This window comes from Chondrus crispus, genomic scaffold, assembly GCF_000350225.1.
Source record: "Chondrus crispus Stackhouse genomic scaffold, scaffold_151, whole genome shotgun sequence".
Lineage (NCBI taxonomy): Eukaryota > Rhodophyta > Florideophyceae > Gigartinales > Gigartinaceae > Chondrus > Chondrus crispus.
In genome coordinates, this window is record NW_005179018.1 from 67,024 (window position 1) to 83,471 (window position 16,448).

At 52.0% G+C, this 16,448-nt stretch overlaps 3 protein-coding genes; all 3 read right to left on the reverse strand.

The window, feature by feature from the left end:
* Positions 1 to 5,192: 5,192 nt before the first annotated feature.
* Positions 5,193 to 5,447, reverse strand: CHC_T00002707001 (hypothetical protein). Its single transcript, XM_005713773.1, has one exon. The coding sequence runs from the start codon at positions 5,445 to 5,447 to the stop codon at positions 5,193 to 5,195; it is 255 nt and encodes an 84-aa protein (XP_005713830.1).
* A 569-nt stretch (positions 5,448 to 6,016) lies between these two features.
* Positions 6,017 to 6,226, reverse strand: CHC_T00002708001 (hypothetical protein). The gene has a single exon (XM_005713774.1). The coding sequence runs from the start codon at positions 6,224 to 6,226 to the stop codon at positions 6,017 to 6,019; it is 210 nt and encodes a 69-aa protein (XP_005713831.1).
* A 546-nt stretch (positions 6,227 to 6,772) lies between these two features.
* CHC_T00002709001 (hypothetical protein) lies at positions 6,773 to 7,164 on the reverse strand. XM_005713775.1 is given in 2 exon segments: positions 6,773 to 6,861; positions 6,862 to 7,164. 1 exon segment carries the CDS (start codon positions 7,162 to 7,164, stop codon positions 6,862 to 6,864), a length of 303 nt encoding a protein of 100 aa, XP_005713832.1. The 3' UTR covers positions 6,773 to 6,861.
* Positions 7,165 to 16,448: the final 9,284 nt, after the last annotated feature.

Genomic DNA, 16,448 nt, shown 5'->3' on the forward strand with positions numbered 1-16,448 from the left:
AACCCGCTGAGCTATTCATGCGCAATATGTACATCATAGGCGTCGTTTGCTTTGTCGTCACCACCATATCATCCAATGTATGGGAGGTGTACGGCGCTCTGCTTGCGTTTGAGGTCATTTGCGGTTTGTACTTTCCGGCTATGGGTACCATGCGAGCAAAGTATGTTCCCGAGGTCACCCGATCCGCCATTCTGAACTACTTTCGTCTTCCTTTGAATCTCATAGTCTGCCTCATTCTGTACAAAAACTATGAGAATACCACGGTCTTCTGCCTGTGTGCCGTCATGATGGCCATTGCCGTCATATGCCAACAGCGCCTTTTCAGTGCTTCAAAAGTCTCCATCGGCACCAAAGATGAATGGACTAGAGAAGAGCGCGCCGAACTCGTCGAAGAGGGCGATAGCACTGTTGAAGATGCTGTGCGGTAAATCAACTTGCCCGCCTACCCCCCCCCACACCCATACTATCGTGGGCTTCACCTGGCAAAACATGCGCTGCTTCTGAGACAGCTCTGTGGCAAAAAAAGGCTCGCCACAATGCTCGGAATTTAGAGATGCGAGTTGGTAGTACGCAGTAGAACAGTGGAGCGTAATGTTGTATTGCATTGAATGTGTTTCAGCCCGATGGATAAACGGTCCGTGTTAGAATCAGTCATTGAGAGGTCTGACATCTATCAGTGCGAGTATGGTGCGTCCCAAGCGTTTTCCCAGCACGCTTCAGAGCAGCACGCTGTTCTTCATGCAAGGTTGCGGAGAATTTGTCTCTCTGTAAAGAGCTCTCCTCGCTTTGCGTCTAAAGTCTTCAATGCCTGCCAGTTGACTTTTGTTGCCAGCTTTGATTCGCGTGCAATGTGCCTTTCGAAATCCAGATAATCAAGCCACAAGTCCACATTTGTGTTCGCCGATTGCAAAGCCGTTGCTGCTTTAAAAAGTTTTCTTGTTTGGAAAGGGAGCTGAAGCACGTCTGCACCAGATAGTTGTCCCTGACTCTGCATGCGGTCATAATTTTTCATTTGAGACCGGATGGCCGAGTGTAATGACTTCAATGTGAGCGGGGGCAGGGAAAGCATGGTATCGCAAATGCCCTGCAACTGTTTCAGATTGCCCTCTGAAGATAACCATGCGCAGAGAGCTCTCTCCTCATCGCGCCCTCGAAAGGGGATGAGAACCTTGGCCGTCAACACATCGTGCGATTTTCTTGACAAGGGACAAGTTTTTGATTCTAGCATGTTCGCAAAGTGGTTCATAGACCAGGTGTGAGGGTCTTTGGGATCCACACCGTCGGGGCCTTCCGTTCCGCTACTAGAAAAATCACCACTGAAAACTTTTCCAGACTTGATGAGGACAAGCACTTTCTTGGCGAGGGAAGTAGCTGCCTGGTGCTGTTCGCAAGTGCTGATAAGGGCGATTAGGTTTTCCCAAACTGTTGGTGGTGGGTTGGTGGGAGTAAGGGAATGGGATGGGGTAGTGGAAGGTTGGCCGGCCGGCGCAGGCACGGGAGGGAGAAATTGGAACAATTTATTCCGAATGTTGTTGGGATGGAGACTGATCTTGAGTCGAGCACGGGAGGCGTTTCGGCAAAACCTTCGGCCCTCGAAACGGCACTCGGCGTCGACATGCAAGAGACGGGCTCCCTCGCCCCCCCGGCGTCAACGCAAGCCGATAGGACGAACAAGTACCACGCGCACTACTCTACGACGCGCATCTACACTACGATAGTCCCCAAACGCGGGCCGTCCCTCCCCTGGCCCTCCACGCGGTAATCACGTGAGCAAGTCGACGATCTGGTTGACGACGGCGACAAGAAACGGGGGCGTCTTCTGCGCGATAGGGACGACGACATCGACGACCTGGTCCACAAGCGACGGATGTCCGGGCTCGCGAAGCAAAGCACGAAGCCGAGCGCGGCGGCGCAACCATTGACGCTCTCGGCGGCGTTCCAGAAGGAACGCGCCGGCCTGACGGCGGTGCGGCCATCGCCTGCGGCGGGGGTGGGAGCGTCGACGGCGGGCGCGACCGTGCGCGCGGGCGGGGCTCGCTTGTGCGGCGGGGCGTTGGCGATCTCGGCGAAGGCGGTGGCGAGCAGCTCGCGGCGCTGGAGGCCGGGCAGGGTGACGAAGTCGTCGTGCGAGAGGCGCGCGGCCGAGGCGATGCGCTCGTTGTCCAGCTGTGCCACGGCGCGCGCGCGCAGCCCGTCCAGCTGGGCCACGGGGTCGGGCGGCGGGCGCGCGGCGGCGGGCGCGGGCGGCGGGCGGCGCGACGCGCGGCGCGACGCGCGCGGCAGCAGCAGGCGCAGGCGGCGCGCTAGGCGCGGCAGCGAGACGCGCGCGCGCGGCGGCAGAAGTGTATTGAAGGCCAGCGTCACCGACACGGACACCACCGCCAGCACGCCCACCAAGACCGGCGGCGGCAGCGCGAAGGCCGGCGCGGGCGCGCAGCGCCGGCACATCGGCCCCGGGGGTGGCGCGCGCGTGCGGCGCAGCGTGCGAATGGTGGAAGTGGCGGGCATGGTAGAAGCTGTCTTTGCAATCAACTAATACATACTTCTGAAAAATGTTTTCCCGCGAAACAGTTAAGTGATCTGCACAAACAGTCGCAGTTCGAGTTTGCCGCGCTTCCCAACGTGATGGGCAATTCTTTCAGGCGGTATGTACGGCGTTTTACGCATAGTGGTTCCGAAAACATCCCTTCAACTTCGAAGGCACTCCTCACACCCCAGGAAAGCATTTCGACTTCCGAACGCACCACTTGTCCTCTTCCATCAAATCTGCGATCTTCGTTACCCCCTCGCGCGAAATCAGCCGTTCTCGCATCTCACCGACCTCCTTCTCCAGACACGTCGTCGCCTCCTTCATCACCGCGCCAACCTCTTCACACTACAGAACCTTCTTCCCTTCAATCACACACACCAGCGTCTTCCGGTGCAGATAAGACACGGCGGAGATCTTCCCGTTTGCGATTTCGGACAGATTCTGTGGGACCTTCATTCCAAGTCATAGCTTCGCCATCATCCAGCCCCCAAAAAGAAGCACAAGGAAACATGGGTCTGCGACGTACAGTGTCCGCGCATAAGAGGCGTCCATTGCCATTACAGGCCGGAATTGGAAGCGCCGAGAAGCGTCGAAGACTAAGACCCTCTCAGACTGAGGCCACACGTTCGAACCCTACTGCGCGGGTACCCCTGTCGAATTCATCTGCGCTTGAGAGCACCGAGTTACAGCCTGCCGCACGTTCGAACCCTACCTTGCACGCACCCCGATCGAATTCATCCGCGCTTGAGAGCACTGAGTTGCAGCGATCCATAGTGGCAATGCACAAGAGGTTGGCAGAAGAGCTGGCCAGCTGCAATGCCACATTATCGGACCTAGTGAAAAGCAATGCCAATACGGCGTCCAGTTTAGAGGACATCAAACTCCTCATTCTTCAAAGCTCTGCAGGTAGTTCGCGAATACCATCTCGATCAAGGGTGCAGGGAGGGTCTCGGAAAGGTGCAACTAAGAACCTGGAAAAGGACGTTCTCAAAGACAACCCCACAGTTATTATCGAAATCAATGCGGCAGTGAACGCGGATACCGTGTCAAGATCGCTTGCACAGACTCTATCTTCGTTTATGGATGTCTATCACAATAACCAGGATGACCCCCGGATGACATCGCGTGTCGTCAGCGTCCTCTTGTTCGGGCTCAAACATAACAAATCTCGTTCAGAATTCAAACACGGACTGGGCAAAAAGCATGCAAGTTTTCGCTTCAGTACAGCCAAACGTGCGGTGATGAACGCAAGAAATCTCTCCGACGAAAGTATACGAGCATATGCGGCAGAATTTACAACAACCAAAGCCTTTATTGATAGGGATGCTGACCGCAACAGAATTGATGTTTATGTTTCTACGAAGCCTTCTTGGCTGCAACCAGGTGTTTTGGACAAGCAAACGCTGCACACCGCGCGAATGCATCACGAGTGCGTGAAGGCCGAGTTACCTCCGGATCCCTCCTGCCCGACTAGGCGCAAACATCTGTTCATATGCAAGAGGATCGTCACTATTATTAACGACTGTTTGAGAATCTCTCGGGATCGCTCAAAGGTCAAAATGTTCGAGAGCGGCCTCTTTCTACTGGTTAACTGGAGTGAATATGACTCCTTCCATCGCTCTCACTCGTCACCCACCTTTCGATTTTTGCACAGTGATGCGGAATCCGTCCCCGCTTCCGAGATCCCTGACACTACTGTAGGGTGGGATACACACACATCCGTCACCAATCGGAAGCTTCTGGCTGCTCTTATATCGGAAAGCAAAGACCTGGTGATACAGGCGACTTATCAGGTCACCGTCACTGGTGGTTCGAACGGCGAAAACCGTGTCACAGAGATCAAGCGCAACATTAACATCTTGCGAATTGCTCTGCGCTTCGTCTGCGGCTATTGCCATTGTGGTGAGGACATGACTCTTGGATCACATGCGTCAATGCTTCGAACAATCTATCGGATTGCTCGGTTTCTGAGGCAATTGTTCTCTGTTCGGGCGAACTACAATCCTCAGGTACAACGGCAACGCATGATGAGGCAACAGCTGTCAGTGGTGACGTGAAAAGTGAGAGGAGCCAATCTTTGATACCCGAAATCACGCTGCGAGAGATGTTACCGGGTAGATCGGAGAAAGAGAAGGTTATCAGTGGGGTGTTGAAAATCTCCAAAGAGACATTCGCCAGATTAAACATTTCTGCACCGCAAGACATTGACAGCAGCGAAAGCGCTGTGCTAAGCGGCACCAATGAGTGGAGACATCAAACAGAAGATTTGGAAGATGATTTCGACAGTGACGATGATGATATGGCGGGAATGCTAGACTAACATTTCTGCCCTGATAGGTTACGTAAAGTTCGGATTTGCACGACCAGTGTCAAGACGGGTTCAGCAGTACGCGCTAAGCTGCATGCCAACAATCGCACGCCTTCACTATCAGAAGCTGCAGTATTAGAGCAGGTGAAAAAGTCGGAGCTCGTTCTAGTGGAGGACATCACTCGGGAAAATCGCATGAGGGGCGCGATCAGCATTCGAAAAAATCATTTCGGCTGCTCATGTCGGCAAGAGTGAACAGGGCGGAACCGATATAGTTTATCCTACCTCCATAGTCACCCAATGAATGAACGAATTGCACCACCATGTATCCCCCAACTTTTTCCGAGCAGCATCTCACTCGTTCAAACCGAAGAGCATGTCCAAGCATGACCCATTCTTCGGTCTTAACAGTCTCCCTAACCCGGATCTCCGCCTCCTCCAGCTTAGACGGGTCCAACAGGACCTCGCTAAGCACCCTGAAAGCAAAGTCCGTGACGCTATGAAACTCGTCCGGGCATCCCTTGACGCCGCGCATGGCGTCCTTCGTGACAGCGGCGTGGTTGCGGCAGATGGCGTTGGCGGCCTGCTTACGGTGTTGGGCGCCCTCATGGCCATCGTTGAGAACGTGCTTGCTGCGGGCCGTCTCGACGGCCAGCGACACCGGGCTCCGCGTGCGCAGGAAGGACACCGGACCGATCTGCGGCGGCAGGGCGCCGATGTGGGTTCAGTCGTCGCTCTGCAGGTACGTGGCGGGCTCCCAGGCGTCTCGCGCGGCAAACCAGCGGCGTAGGTTCGGGCGGCCGTCGGCTAGCTCCAGGTTGCGCCAGAACTTGAGAGAGGAGCGCGCGCGCTCGAAGATCGTGGCTGGGGAGGAAGGGGTGTTAGGATCAGGCGGGCATTGTTTGGAGAAGCAAAAAAAGCGAGGACAAAGGTGATGAGGACTTACAGAGATGTCGACGAACGAGGGCTCCGGGCCCGGGTAAAAGAAGGAGCCCTCAAAGTCGCCGAGGCAGGTCTCGATGAGATCGAGGGTGTGGTTGACGCGTATAGAAGTCCATCTATTAAGCGAGATTCGAGTCCCTTGTCAACGTCAGAAAGACCGAGTTTCTCCGTCACTTTCTCAATTGTTTCGACTACCATTCGTCGGTACGGGTCAGATTCATCCTTCAAATCGTCCGTTAATCGCGCGATAACATCGCCCCCCCAATCTTGATGGCTATCTGCAATGTTGTGTCGACAACCGCCCGAAAGTTACGCCGATCTAAGGCCATCCGTCGAATCCAGAAGCATCGAAAATATTCTGGAACGATCTCTTCACGGACATATTTTGGCTCAACACCGGAACAAGACACACACTGCATCACAACTTTCAGAACTATCACCTTCATTTCTTCCTCTGGAGAGCGGAACTCTCGTATTAGAATCGTTGTCACCTCCTTCGCATAGTAATTGGCGTATTCGGGATCCATTAATGGGATGATGAACCCGATCGCTTTCAAGAAAGCCCCCAGCGTTTTGCCCTTATGCAATCGAATTCCTTGCCACAGAGGCTTCCCCATGTAATCAACGCTGTGATGTTCGCCATACAGGGTCTTACGGCTGCTCTGGGTCCAGGGCTTATGCTCCTCTACGTCCTGCAAGGGCTATTTCATCCTGCCCGGAAAGTACGGGAAGTATACTGGCGAATATATAATAGGCTTTACATTTACGCACAAGAGGGTCTTGTCCCGTTCTATCCAAGCATGCGATGTGCCTTGCTCGAGGAAGACGACGACGAATACGGGCCAGAACGATACGAACACTCAGAGCTTTTGAATATCATTTAATACAACGGCGTTCTGGCTGTAGCGCAATGCGCGCCACTGACCAGCCTTAACCATTTTAAGGGACGCACCTTCAACGAAAATCTGGGCACATGTTAGCACTGGAAGTAGTTTGCGGTGGTAGAAGGCTGTATTGTACATTTGAGGAAGAGAACAAGCATTGGTTGATTGGACTTCGTGTAAATATAACAAACTAAAGTCTAGAGAACGGCAAACGACTCCGGGTCAATCATCAGAAGTGCGTCCTCTTCCTGGCCCATAGTGTGTTTGTGGACGATTTTGCCAAGAGCTTCTCTTTCCTGGGCAAAAACCTTGTCAGGTGCCATATTGAGTGAAATTTGCGAGGCAACGCTTGGAACAAAGACGAAGTCATCAGAGTGTCCTTTCGAAATTAATGAGAGCAAACCACCATTCCCAAACATGCTAAGAAGGTACCAACTAAGAGCACTGACGTAGCTCACATCCAAATTTTGTCCCGCTAGCTCTATACCGCTCTGTAGCATTGGCCGAAAGCGGGGCGTTAGCGTGAAGGGAAGGGTAAAAGAAGGAGCCCTCAAAGTCGCCGAGGCAGGTCTCGATGAGATCGAGGGTGTGGTTGACAGGTTCCAGGCCTCTCCCGGGGCTAGACATGGCGCCTTGCAAGGCGCCGAGCCACGAGCCGGTGAAGACGCGCTCGAGGCGCATGTAGCGGTGAAAGGCCTGCATCATGTCGTTATCATCGACCGGATTCATCTGGCGGTACGGTGTCTGAAACGTGTCCTCCAGCAAGAACATGATATCCATGGACACAAATTACAGTGAATGTACACAAAAATGGTGATTTGTGTACACACATTTTGTGTATTTTGGGTTTCAGGAGGCGCCCATTATTTCTTCGGTGACATTGCGTCGCAGAAAGTCAACAAAAGATTGCCAAGGCCGTGCAATAATTTGTTTGCCAAAGAAGCATGTTGAAATCGTTAGCTTGATACCCTCTCCAGAAGAGCGCGACTTCTATGCAGCCTTGCATGACCGCACCAAGACCCAGTTTGATACATCTGTCAGAGAAGGCAAAGTCATGAAGAACTACGCATCTATTCTTGAATTGCTGCTCAGGTTGCGCCAAGCTTGCGATCATCCGTACCTGGTATTAGCTGCAGCGCCCAGTAAGGATTCAGTCGTCATGAAGGACAGGGACAAACTTTTCAAACAATTTTTGCAAGCGGGGTCCTCATCCCAATTTGTTGAGAAGATATATAACGACGCTGAGTCTGGCACACTGCAGAGGTCTAAGGAGTGTCCACTTTGCTTGGATGTGATTGATGATGCTGTTGCACCGAGAGAATGCGGCCATCCAGCTTGTAGAAGTTGCTTGTTAGAATGCGTGCAGCGGACCAAGAGGTGCCCTGTCTGCAGAGCTGACATTACCTTCGAGAGCATTGCTACGCTGCCAAGGGCTACTAGATTTTCAGTGGATCTCAAGACGAGATGGAGATCCAGCGCTAAAGTAGACGCGTTACTGAAGGACCTTGCCGAAATACAAACTCTCCGAAAACAGAATGGTGCTGAGGGAGTCGGAAAGACAGTCGTTTTCTCTCAATTTACGAGCATGCTAGATCTCGTCTGGATGGCTCTCGACAGAGCGAAAATTAAGTCTCTCCGTATCGATGGATCTGTTCCTCAAGCTCAGAGAGCAACAATTTTGGAGCGTTTTGAGAACGAGAAAGAGTTATCATTGTCCACTTCAAATGTCTTGCTTGTATCCCTTCGGGCGGGCGGCGTTGGTCTAAACCTTTGTGCTGCATCATGTGCCATCCTCTTAGATATTCACTGGAACCCTCAAGTCGATGCGCAAGCACAGGATCGTGTGCATAGGCACGGGCAAACCAGAGATGTGGTCATCAAGATGTATATCGTGAATGGGTCGGTGGAGGAACAACTCCTAAAAGTACAAAAAGGAAGCAGGATATCGCAGATGGAGCCCTCGGAGCAGCTACCGAGAAAGACAAGAAGCAGGCTAGGTTGACCGAGCTCAAGCTTTTATTCGCCGAGGCCTAAATTGTCGCTGCAGCTGTTTCGCCGGCACTCTGCTTGCCACGAACGCCTTGGTTCTTACTGAGATCAGTCTTCCTTTTTTGCTAGAGCGTTGAATGACATCATCACACTCACTGAACAGGCAATGAAGAGCGGTACACATGACGGACTGATGAGTACAGCCAGAATGCCATGTGCTCCAACAACCTCTAAACACCACGAAAGACTTTTCAATAAGCAAAAAGGGGACCAAAACTCGCGCAACGGTTGACCGCTGCAAGATTGTAGCCTGCCGTGATGACATCACAGCTAGGTAAATACTACGATTGCACCCCTAGTCCCCTGATCACACTGAGGTTGCCCTACGAACGCCTACAGTAGGGTTGCTATGGACGAGAGGGCTCGAAGGATGGCCATAACTCCTCGCAGTTGATCCCAGCTCGCATCATGTCCAACCGCCAACTTCTGGCTACTCCTCCAGTTAGTAATACGTCGCACAAGATTGTCGACATGCTCGACAAGCTCATCTGCAGCGCTTCCACAATTCCACACTGTTCCACTCCGGCTAGCGTTGGTAAAAAACTGACCTCCGGCATACGTACGTAGAAGGTGTCGGACTCTTCATCGCTCTGGTAAACGAGGCATGGACGGAGACTGCTCCGTCGCGGGTAACCCGGGCAAATTGGCCGTGAAGATGGCCCTCGGCCCATTCAAGAACGTCCACAACAACTACTCTTTCGCTCCCGCCTACCCGAACCACCAATCCGCCCCTCCACCTCATCAACAGTCTCCCCCGGTCCATACACCTGCATATCCGCCCCGCCAACCCCAGCCGTACGCACACCAACCTCATTCCCAACAGTATCCACCCCACGATCAGACGTACCACCCGCACGCCTCGCAGTAAGAGCCCAGCTCGCATCATGTCCAACCGCCAGGATATCCCAGCGTCGGAGGCGCTCCATGTCATAACATGTAAGAGCTCAACCACAAAAAAAATTACCAAATGGCCTTGCACTGAATCATTTAACGCGTTTGTACTGAAACGTTCGACAACTTTTTGAGGTCTCTGAGACTTTCACAATTCATAGATGTGTCTACGACGACATACGTGACTAGGTGCTCATGTGTGGTTGACCCTTTGTACAAAATACGTGCGTCAAGTACTCATCTGTAACCAAATAGCTGACTTCGGACACGGCCTGAAAGCCTCTAATAATGAAGTAGGGGAGCTCAACCTCGAGAGACCCGCAAACGTGTTCAGAAACGGATGTAGCTGTACTCCAGAATCGACTGTTCGGGGGAACCATCGGACGCCACCGGAAAGAGAAAGTTTTCAACTCCGAGAAAACAGTCTTTACAGCCTCGTCCTCCGACACCTCGCTCGGTGTGGCTGAAAGCCTTGCCGCGAAAACCTTGCTTACAAGGTCAACTGCTTGAAGTGATGAACGTGAGAGAGGGTGAGTGTACGACATACTTCGAAAATCGAAATCTCGGCTCTTTCGGACAAGGGCATCGACCGTCGCCTTGCGACGAACGTATGGCATACATGTTCCCACCAGCAGTGCCGCCGCCGAATTCTCATCGGTCTCATCTGCGACATACAGCCCCATAATGCGAACTGCTTCATGCACGGTTCCTTCTTTTCCTCCTCCTTTCCTCCGTCGCACAATATTTCTCATGTCCGTGACAGAGTTTATGCCAATAACTGTGCACAAATCTTTGCATGATGAGAAAATTATCTCTGCGAGCTCGGTGCACGCTGCGAGAGACTGGGTTTCCTGGAACGAGGGCTTGAACTGGGCAGAATCGGACAACGAATGAACAGCGCGGGCCAAGTTCTCATACTCTTCCAAGGTGCAGTCTACCACTGAACGAATGCTTCCGGTAGAGCTCTCTTCGTAGTGTGTGTCCTGCTCCGTATCCCCTTGTCGCGGTTTGAAGTTTGGTACCGGCTTCTGGATGAGTACCAATGTTTTCTGTCTCAAAGTATTTAGGAGACGTGCACATTGCCGTTCTGCCGTTGATCCAGACCCAATCCGAGAAAAGAATTGAAACTGGCCAACAACCATGCGCTCGATTTCTTCAACTCGAGATAAAAGCGTAGCCACTTTCCCCTCCACGCTATACATTCGCAAATTTTGTACCGCCTCCCCATCACCAACTCCATTTTCGCACTGGCGAATAAAATTTTCTCCGTCTGTTTCATAGCTCACCTGTCCTGAGCACTCATAATAACGCCACCGCAACTGAGTGGGGTCATCTTCCACCAAGCGAATATAATCAGGAAGAATCCACACCATCGCTTGTTGTTCATCGAACCCCTCCCTTGCCACGTATTTCAGTTTCCCTTTCACTCTTCCCTCGACCACTTCCTTAGTTACTAACTCTGCCCGCCACCAGACGGATGCAAGCGTTCTCTCACCTCGCCTTCGTCCGTCCCCTTTGGTTAATTCGATGTCCCAGAGGACCTCAATTAGTATCCCAGGTACCAGAGACTGCATTTCGGTACAGTAGTCTGAGCCTTGGGAAAGGCTTCCTGTCACTATGAATTCGTCATGAAAAAGCACGCTCGTCTTTTTTTACACGTGGCAGGCAAGACCCCCAAGTTTTGTTTCCCGAAGTCACCAAAGGACAAACGGGGCTTCGTCCCGTCCTTTCTCTCCGCAACCAGATTCCGAAGTCGTGCGCAACCCTGCCGACTTACCCCAAATACCACGCACATCCCCCGCCATGGTCGAGCAAAAAGAAGTCATCCGCCCACCCCCTGATGTGTATCTGATCGACCCTCCTCCGCCCCCTTCACCGTCCCCTCTGCCTACCGCGCCCCGCGCCCCGTCCTCTCATCTCAACTCGCAAGACTTCATCTTCGATCTCGGGTCGTCCACATTGTGGCCGCCTTCTCAGGCTCCTCCATGCCAATCTTACAAACCCCACCGTATGTCGTCCGCATGCGCCATGCTATGATGCCGAGTGGAAGAAAATTAGAGAGGAACCAGATAACTTTGACGAAGTGTCAAAGACAGTCAAGGTGGAAACTGGGGAGGCGAGTGATAAGCCGGCGACGAGCGCGGAGGAGCAGGCGAGAATTGATAATGGGAGGAGGTTGAATAAGTTAATGCAGGATAAAAAGAATTCAAGAGCCGGCGGAAGGGATAAGGATGTGTCGGGGACAGAGGCAGAGCCGGTGGACACGGTGGAAGATGTCAAGAGCCGGCGGAAGGGATAAGGATGTGTCGGGGACAGAGGCAGAGCCAGTGGATACATCGTATACACTGGAGGAGGTTGTGTATTGAAGATATGAGGGATATAGATGAGGACAAGTACTACATTTCCATGTGCGTCGGACAGTGGGAATCGTCGACAGCGCTGAACCAAGAGATCGACAAGCGGCAGCTGCTCGTGGATGACGAACGTGCCAAATTGAGCGCGGGAAAGGCAAGGGCAGCGGAGGTGGCGGGGTGGAAGCGCGTACGAACAGATGAGCTTCTGTCGATGTCAGAGCTGAGCGCGCCGTAACTCAAGCAAAAGCGGCACGAGCGCGCGCTTTGCGGGGCTACGGAAGCACGGTTACGGGGGAAAAGGGTCAAGCTCGCGGCGAAGGCGGAAGCGTAGAGGAAGGCTGAGGATATAGAGAAGATGCGCATGGAGAGGCCACAAGATTATCTGACCGAACTGCGAACGGAGCGAGATGAGCTAGCTGAGCGTTTAAATCGAAAGGACGCCGCGCGCGAAGCGAGGTGGGATCGGCGGTGGCAGGCTGCAAAGGAACGAATGAGGTTGTTGGCACAACAAGCAGGAAGCAATGCAGGTTTCGACGAAGACCCAGGGCGAGGGAACTCAAAGGGGCGCGAGAGAGGAAGTGGGAAGGGAAGAAGGAGGGGCCAGGGGAGGGGACGAGGGAGAGGGCGTGGGAAGAAAAATGTGGAGGAGGACACGTTTGGGGTGGACGATGCGGACTGGGATGTGTACAGATCAATGAAGGTTGGAAACGATGGGACGGATTCTGAAGACAACTCTGGAGAAGAGCGTGTTAGTTTGAAATCTGTGCGTACTGAGATTATGATTGAGTGTCTCGTTAAACCTGTCAGGAAGTACTGCTTCTACGAGGTTATCACTGAGGATGGAATTGCTGGTTTCACGGAGAAGCTTTTCGACATCGGCGTGAATAGCACGCATCTCGCTGTCGTGGTAGTGATGTTTGGCAAATATGAAGTAGTATAGCGTGAAGAAACCGAGAAGAAGAAAACACATTCGATACATGGTGAGTAATTGCTGCCAAGCTCCGAGCCGTGAGCGAGCCTGTGTGGGGTTTGTTGGTCGCCATCCTGCATGAAACGATCGAGAGGATTTCCTCTCCCGCTCAGATGTAGAATTCAGCCGTGGGAGGCGCAGTGAGTGGGAGTCATGGAGGCCAGATAATGTTGCAGATGGGTGCAGGTTACGAGCGGTAGTGCGATATTGTGTCGGGAGATCGGAAATGTCGAACGACATCGGAGAGTGGAACTTATGTGTGCTACGTGTTTTAATTGTCTGTCTCTACAATGACTTCATTCATCTAATTTTAATTGGGCCCTCGTCATCTGCCCGTGCCGCACGTCGCACGGGCCGTGCGGCGCGCGAATGATCACAAGTGGCTCCTTGGAAAACTCCCTATCGCTTGCGGCTCGTCGCGCTGAAGAGCTACATCGAGCTCGGTGTTAAGGAAGTCGGGCTGCCGCGTGCAAGCGTGGTTGTGCGAATTACTGGTGTGTGCGTTGTACGCATCTTCGGTGCGCATGTAGCGATGCTGGCCTGCTCCGCCTCAACACGGAGCTGCGACTCTGCTTCCTTCTCCGCTTTTTTCTTCTGTTCCGAGCAGCTTTTGATTCTGTTCCACCCCCCAATCTCCGGGCGACTTCATTGCCTTCGGGTAATTGGGGATTAGCGTTGTCCGCCGGTTCTGCTTCTTCCTCTTCGATAACGCTCTCCAGTCTCTCAAGCGCCTGCGCTTCGACTAGTCGCTTTGCAATCTCGCGATGGTCATCACTGGCGACTCCTTGCTCATCCGGAAATACGGCCGCTCCGATTTTCAACGCAGCGATAAGTCAGGGAACACATGCGGAGAACTAAGCCATTCGAGGAGGGTAACCGTCGTGCCTGGATAAGCAGTAGAAAATATTCCCCTCCATGATCGAGGCAGTGCAACTCAAATTATTCTCTTCGGGTTTAAGACAATGTGTGGTACGGTCACTGTGACAGGCGTGAACTAGTCCAACTCTTCTGACAGAGTCCGTGAGCTTCAAGAATTGAAATGGCTTGTGGACGTCAACATAAATAAATCCGGAAGTGAACTGGCATTTCTTGACAACAGCGAAAGGTGTCTCTTGATATGCATCCTGCATTTTCATAAATGTTTCGATTGCAAAGTAAGCTACGTGCAGCTCATCAATGGAAGCAATTCTTTCATCTTCCGCAGGTGTAGGTACAATTTGCGGTTCGTCATCGAACACGAGTGCTTGAACCGCAGAGCCTTTCGAGAGCATGTCGTGCGGTCTTGAATGCGATGTAACAACTCCAAACCCGTACAGGGATTTTTTCATTCGACATGCCTTTTCGAAGAATTTGGGGTCATTTGGACCCGCTTCTACAATGAAGTCGGCAGCAATACAAGTCATAGTCGCATGGAATGAACCTTCAGCATCTACCGTACGTTCACTTGGGACCCATTCCGCCCTTCTCGGGTTGTTGTTAATAGTAGTAGATGGAGCTCCGAGTACGTGCTTCAACAACCCATTTCTAATAATACTCAAAGCCTTCTCTGCCTCACCGTTCGTTTTCGTTACATAGTTATGTACGTCTCTTCTTCGTCCGCAAATGAGATTGACCACTGAAGAGATTGCCTTGCCTTCCATTTCACAACTGCCGTCTACAGAATAAAGAGCAGATGAAAGCCGGTTTTTCCAATCGTTATTAATAATGTGATCCATTCCCTGTATATGGGCGTCATGACCGTTGGAATCTGCCATGGCCTGCTTAAGGGGCTGGTGAGCGCATTCGAAAACAAGTTCGGCGAAGTGCTGCACGTGACCCATTGCAGGGATAGAATGCATATAAAGCTCTAGAAGCCGATGGATATTCGGCTTGTCCAGCTCTTTCCCCGCCATAGTACTGCTTCGACAAAGGTCATTGCAGTTTCGTATGTACATCTTGCAATGGCGTTCCAAGTCTGCCATATGCGCCGTGCCATCTTCACGATTGTACCTTTTCACCTGCTCCAATCCATCCACATGCAGCTTAGGATACCAGTATGTCTTGCTGACAAGTTTGCTAAACAAACTGAGGTTCTGTACAATTGAACACAGTGCTTGTTTGGATACATTAGATATTTCTTGAGGGCAGGATAGGTTATCAACAATCTCTTTGAATACAGGAGAAGCAATCAATAATATCGAAAACGTTGCCGATATGCTTGCCGTGTACATACTATTTGTACTGAAATTGTAGATGCGTGTCTCAGTTACCAGGCGGTTTGTTCGAAACAAGGAACAGATTAACCCGTCTACCTGCTTTCTTCTAGTCGCGGTAGGAAGGGACTTAAAGGCAAGGGTTAAAATATTAATTGCGTTACCAGCCAGGAGATGGTCGGGGGCAACAAGCATTGAGCGATACGGGTCAAACCTAGGGTTTGCGACTAGGACGTTGTGTTCGGTCAGCGGTATCGTGGTTTTTTTCAACGCGTTCTTCAAATCCTGAGAAAAAGAAACAAAAGGACTTGCTTTCCTTGCTGCATCGTCATTTCCGTTCAGGCCCAATGCGTTCAGCTCTACATCCGAGATACCAGAGGCTCGTAAGGCCTTCGTTCTTTCTGCATTTCTCGCGAAACATGCGTCTGCGCTGTGAATATCCGTGGTGTATGCATATCGCGATGCGAGTCCTTTAGGCCCTTTAAATCGCATGAACGAGCAGAGGTTGCATGGTGCTGTGCCATTCACTCCCACCACATCCAGGACATGCCCAACCTCGTGGTAGTCGCTCACGAAACCAACCACATCGGTAAACAGCAGCAAATCCTCCCCATCGGCACTTCTGGCAGGTATACCCTCTGTTGATGATTTGACGAGGTCTGCTACTACTTGCTTCAGACCTTCCTTCGTTGACACTCCAGGTTCAGTCAGGGCAAGAATACGTACTCGCTCTCTACTACTTCTACATTCCGGAGGATAGTTTAGGGAGAGACAATAGACACCCCCCGCTGAACCCGCTTTAAATCGGAACGGGGAAAATCCATCTGAATATAGTTGGATATGGTCAACAAAGTATTTCCTTCCGTCTTTAAGCTTACCATATGACGGTGAAATTGGGGGTCGGGAGTGTTGAAATGAAAGAGATGGCTGGTTGCCGGCCACCATGACGTCCACCACGGAAACCTTCGAAGCTGTATGAAATGAGATGCGTAAAGGATGATCAGCTCCATCGTCTCCAACCTCGCAAGCGAAGGGTATGCACACAAGCTCAATTTGCTGCCCTCCCTGTGTTGATCTGTTGTGATGCTGAATTAGTACCATGACATAATCCAGCTCAGCACTGATATTTAGAACTGTGCTAATGTCACCAGCGCGCCACAGGTCCGTTGTTGGCCGCCGAAATCCCTTCCATGTTCCGTAACGTAACTCCGACCTCGACGCTTCGGTCAGGGGTGGTCCGTCTCTCCATGGCACTACGAGAGAGGTTGTGACAACCCTGAACGTCAATTTGAAACATCTTGGATCTGCTCCGCTACACATATCCAGAG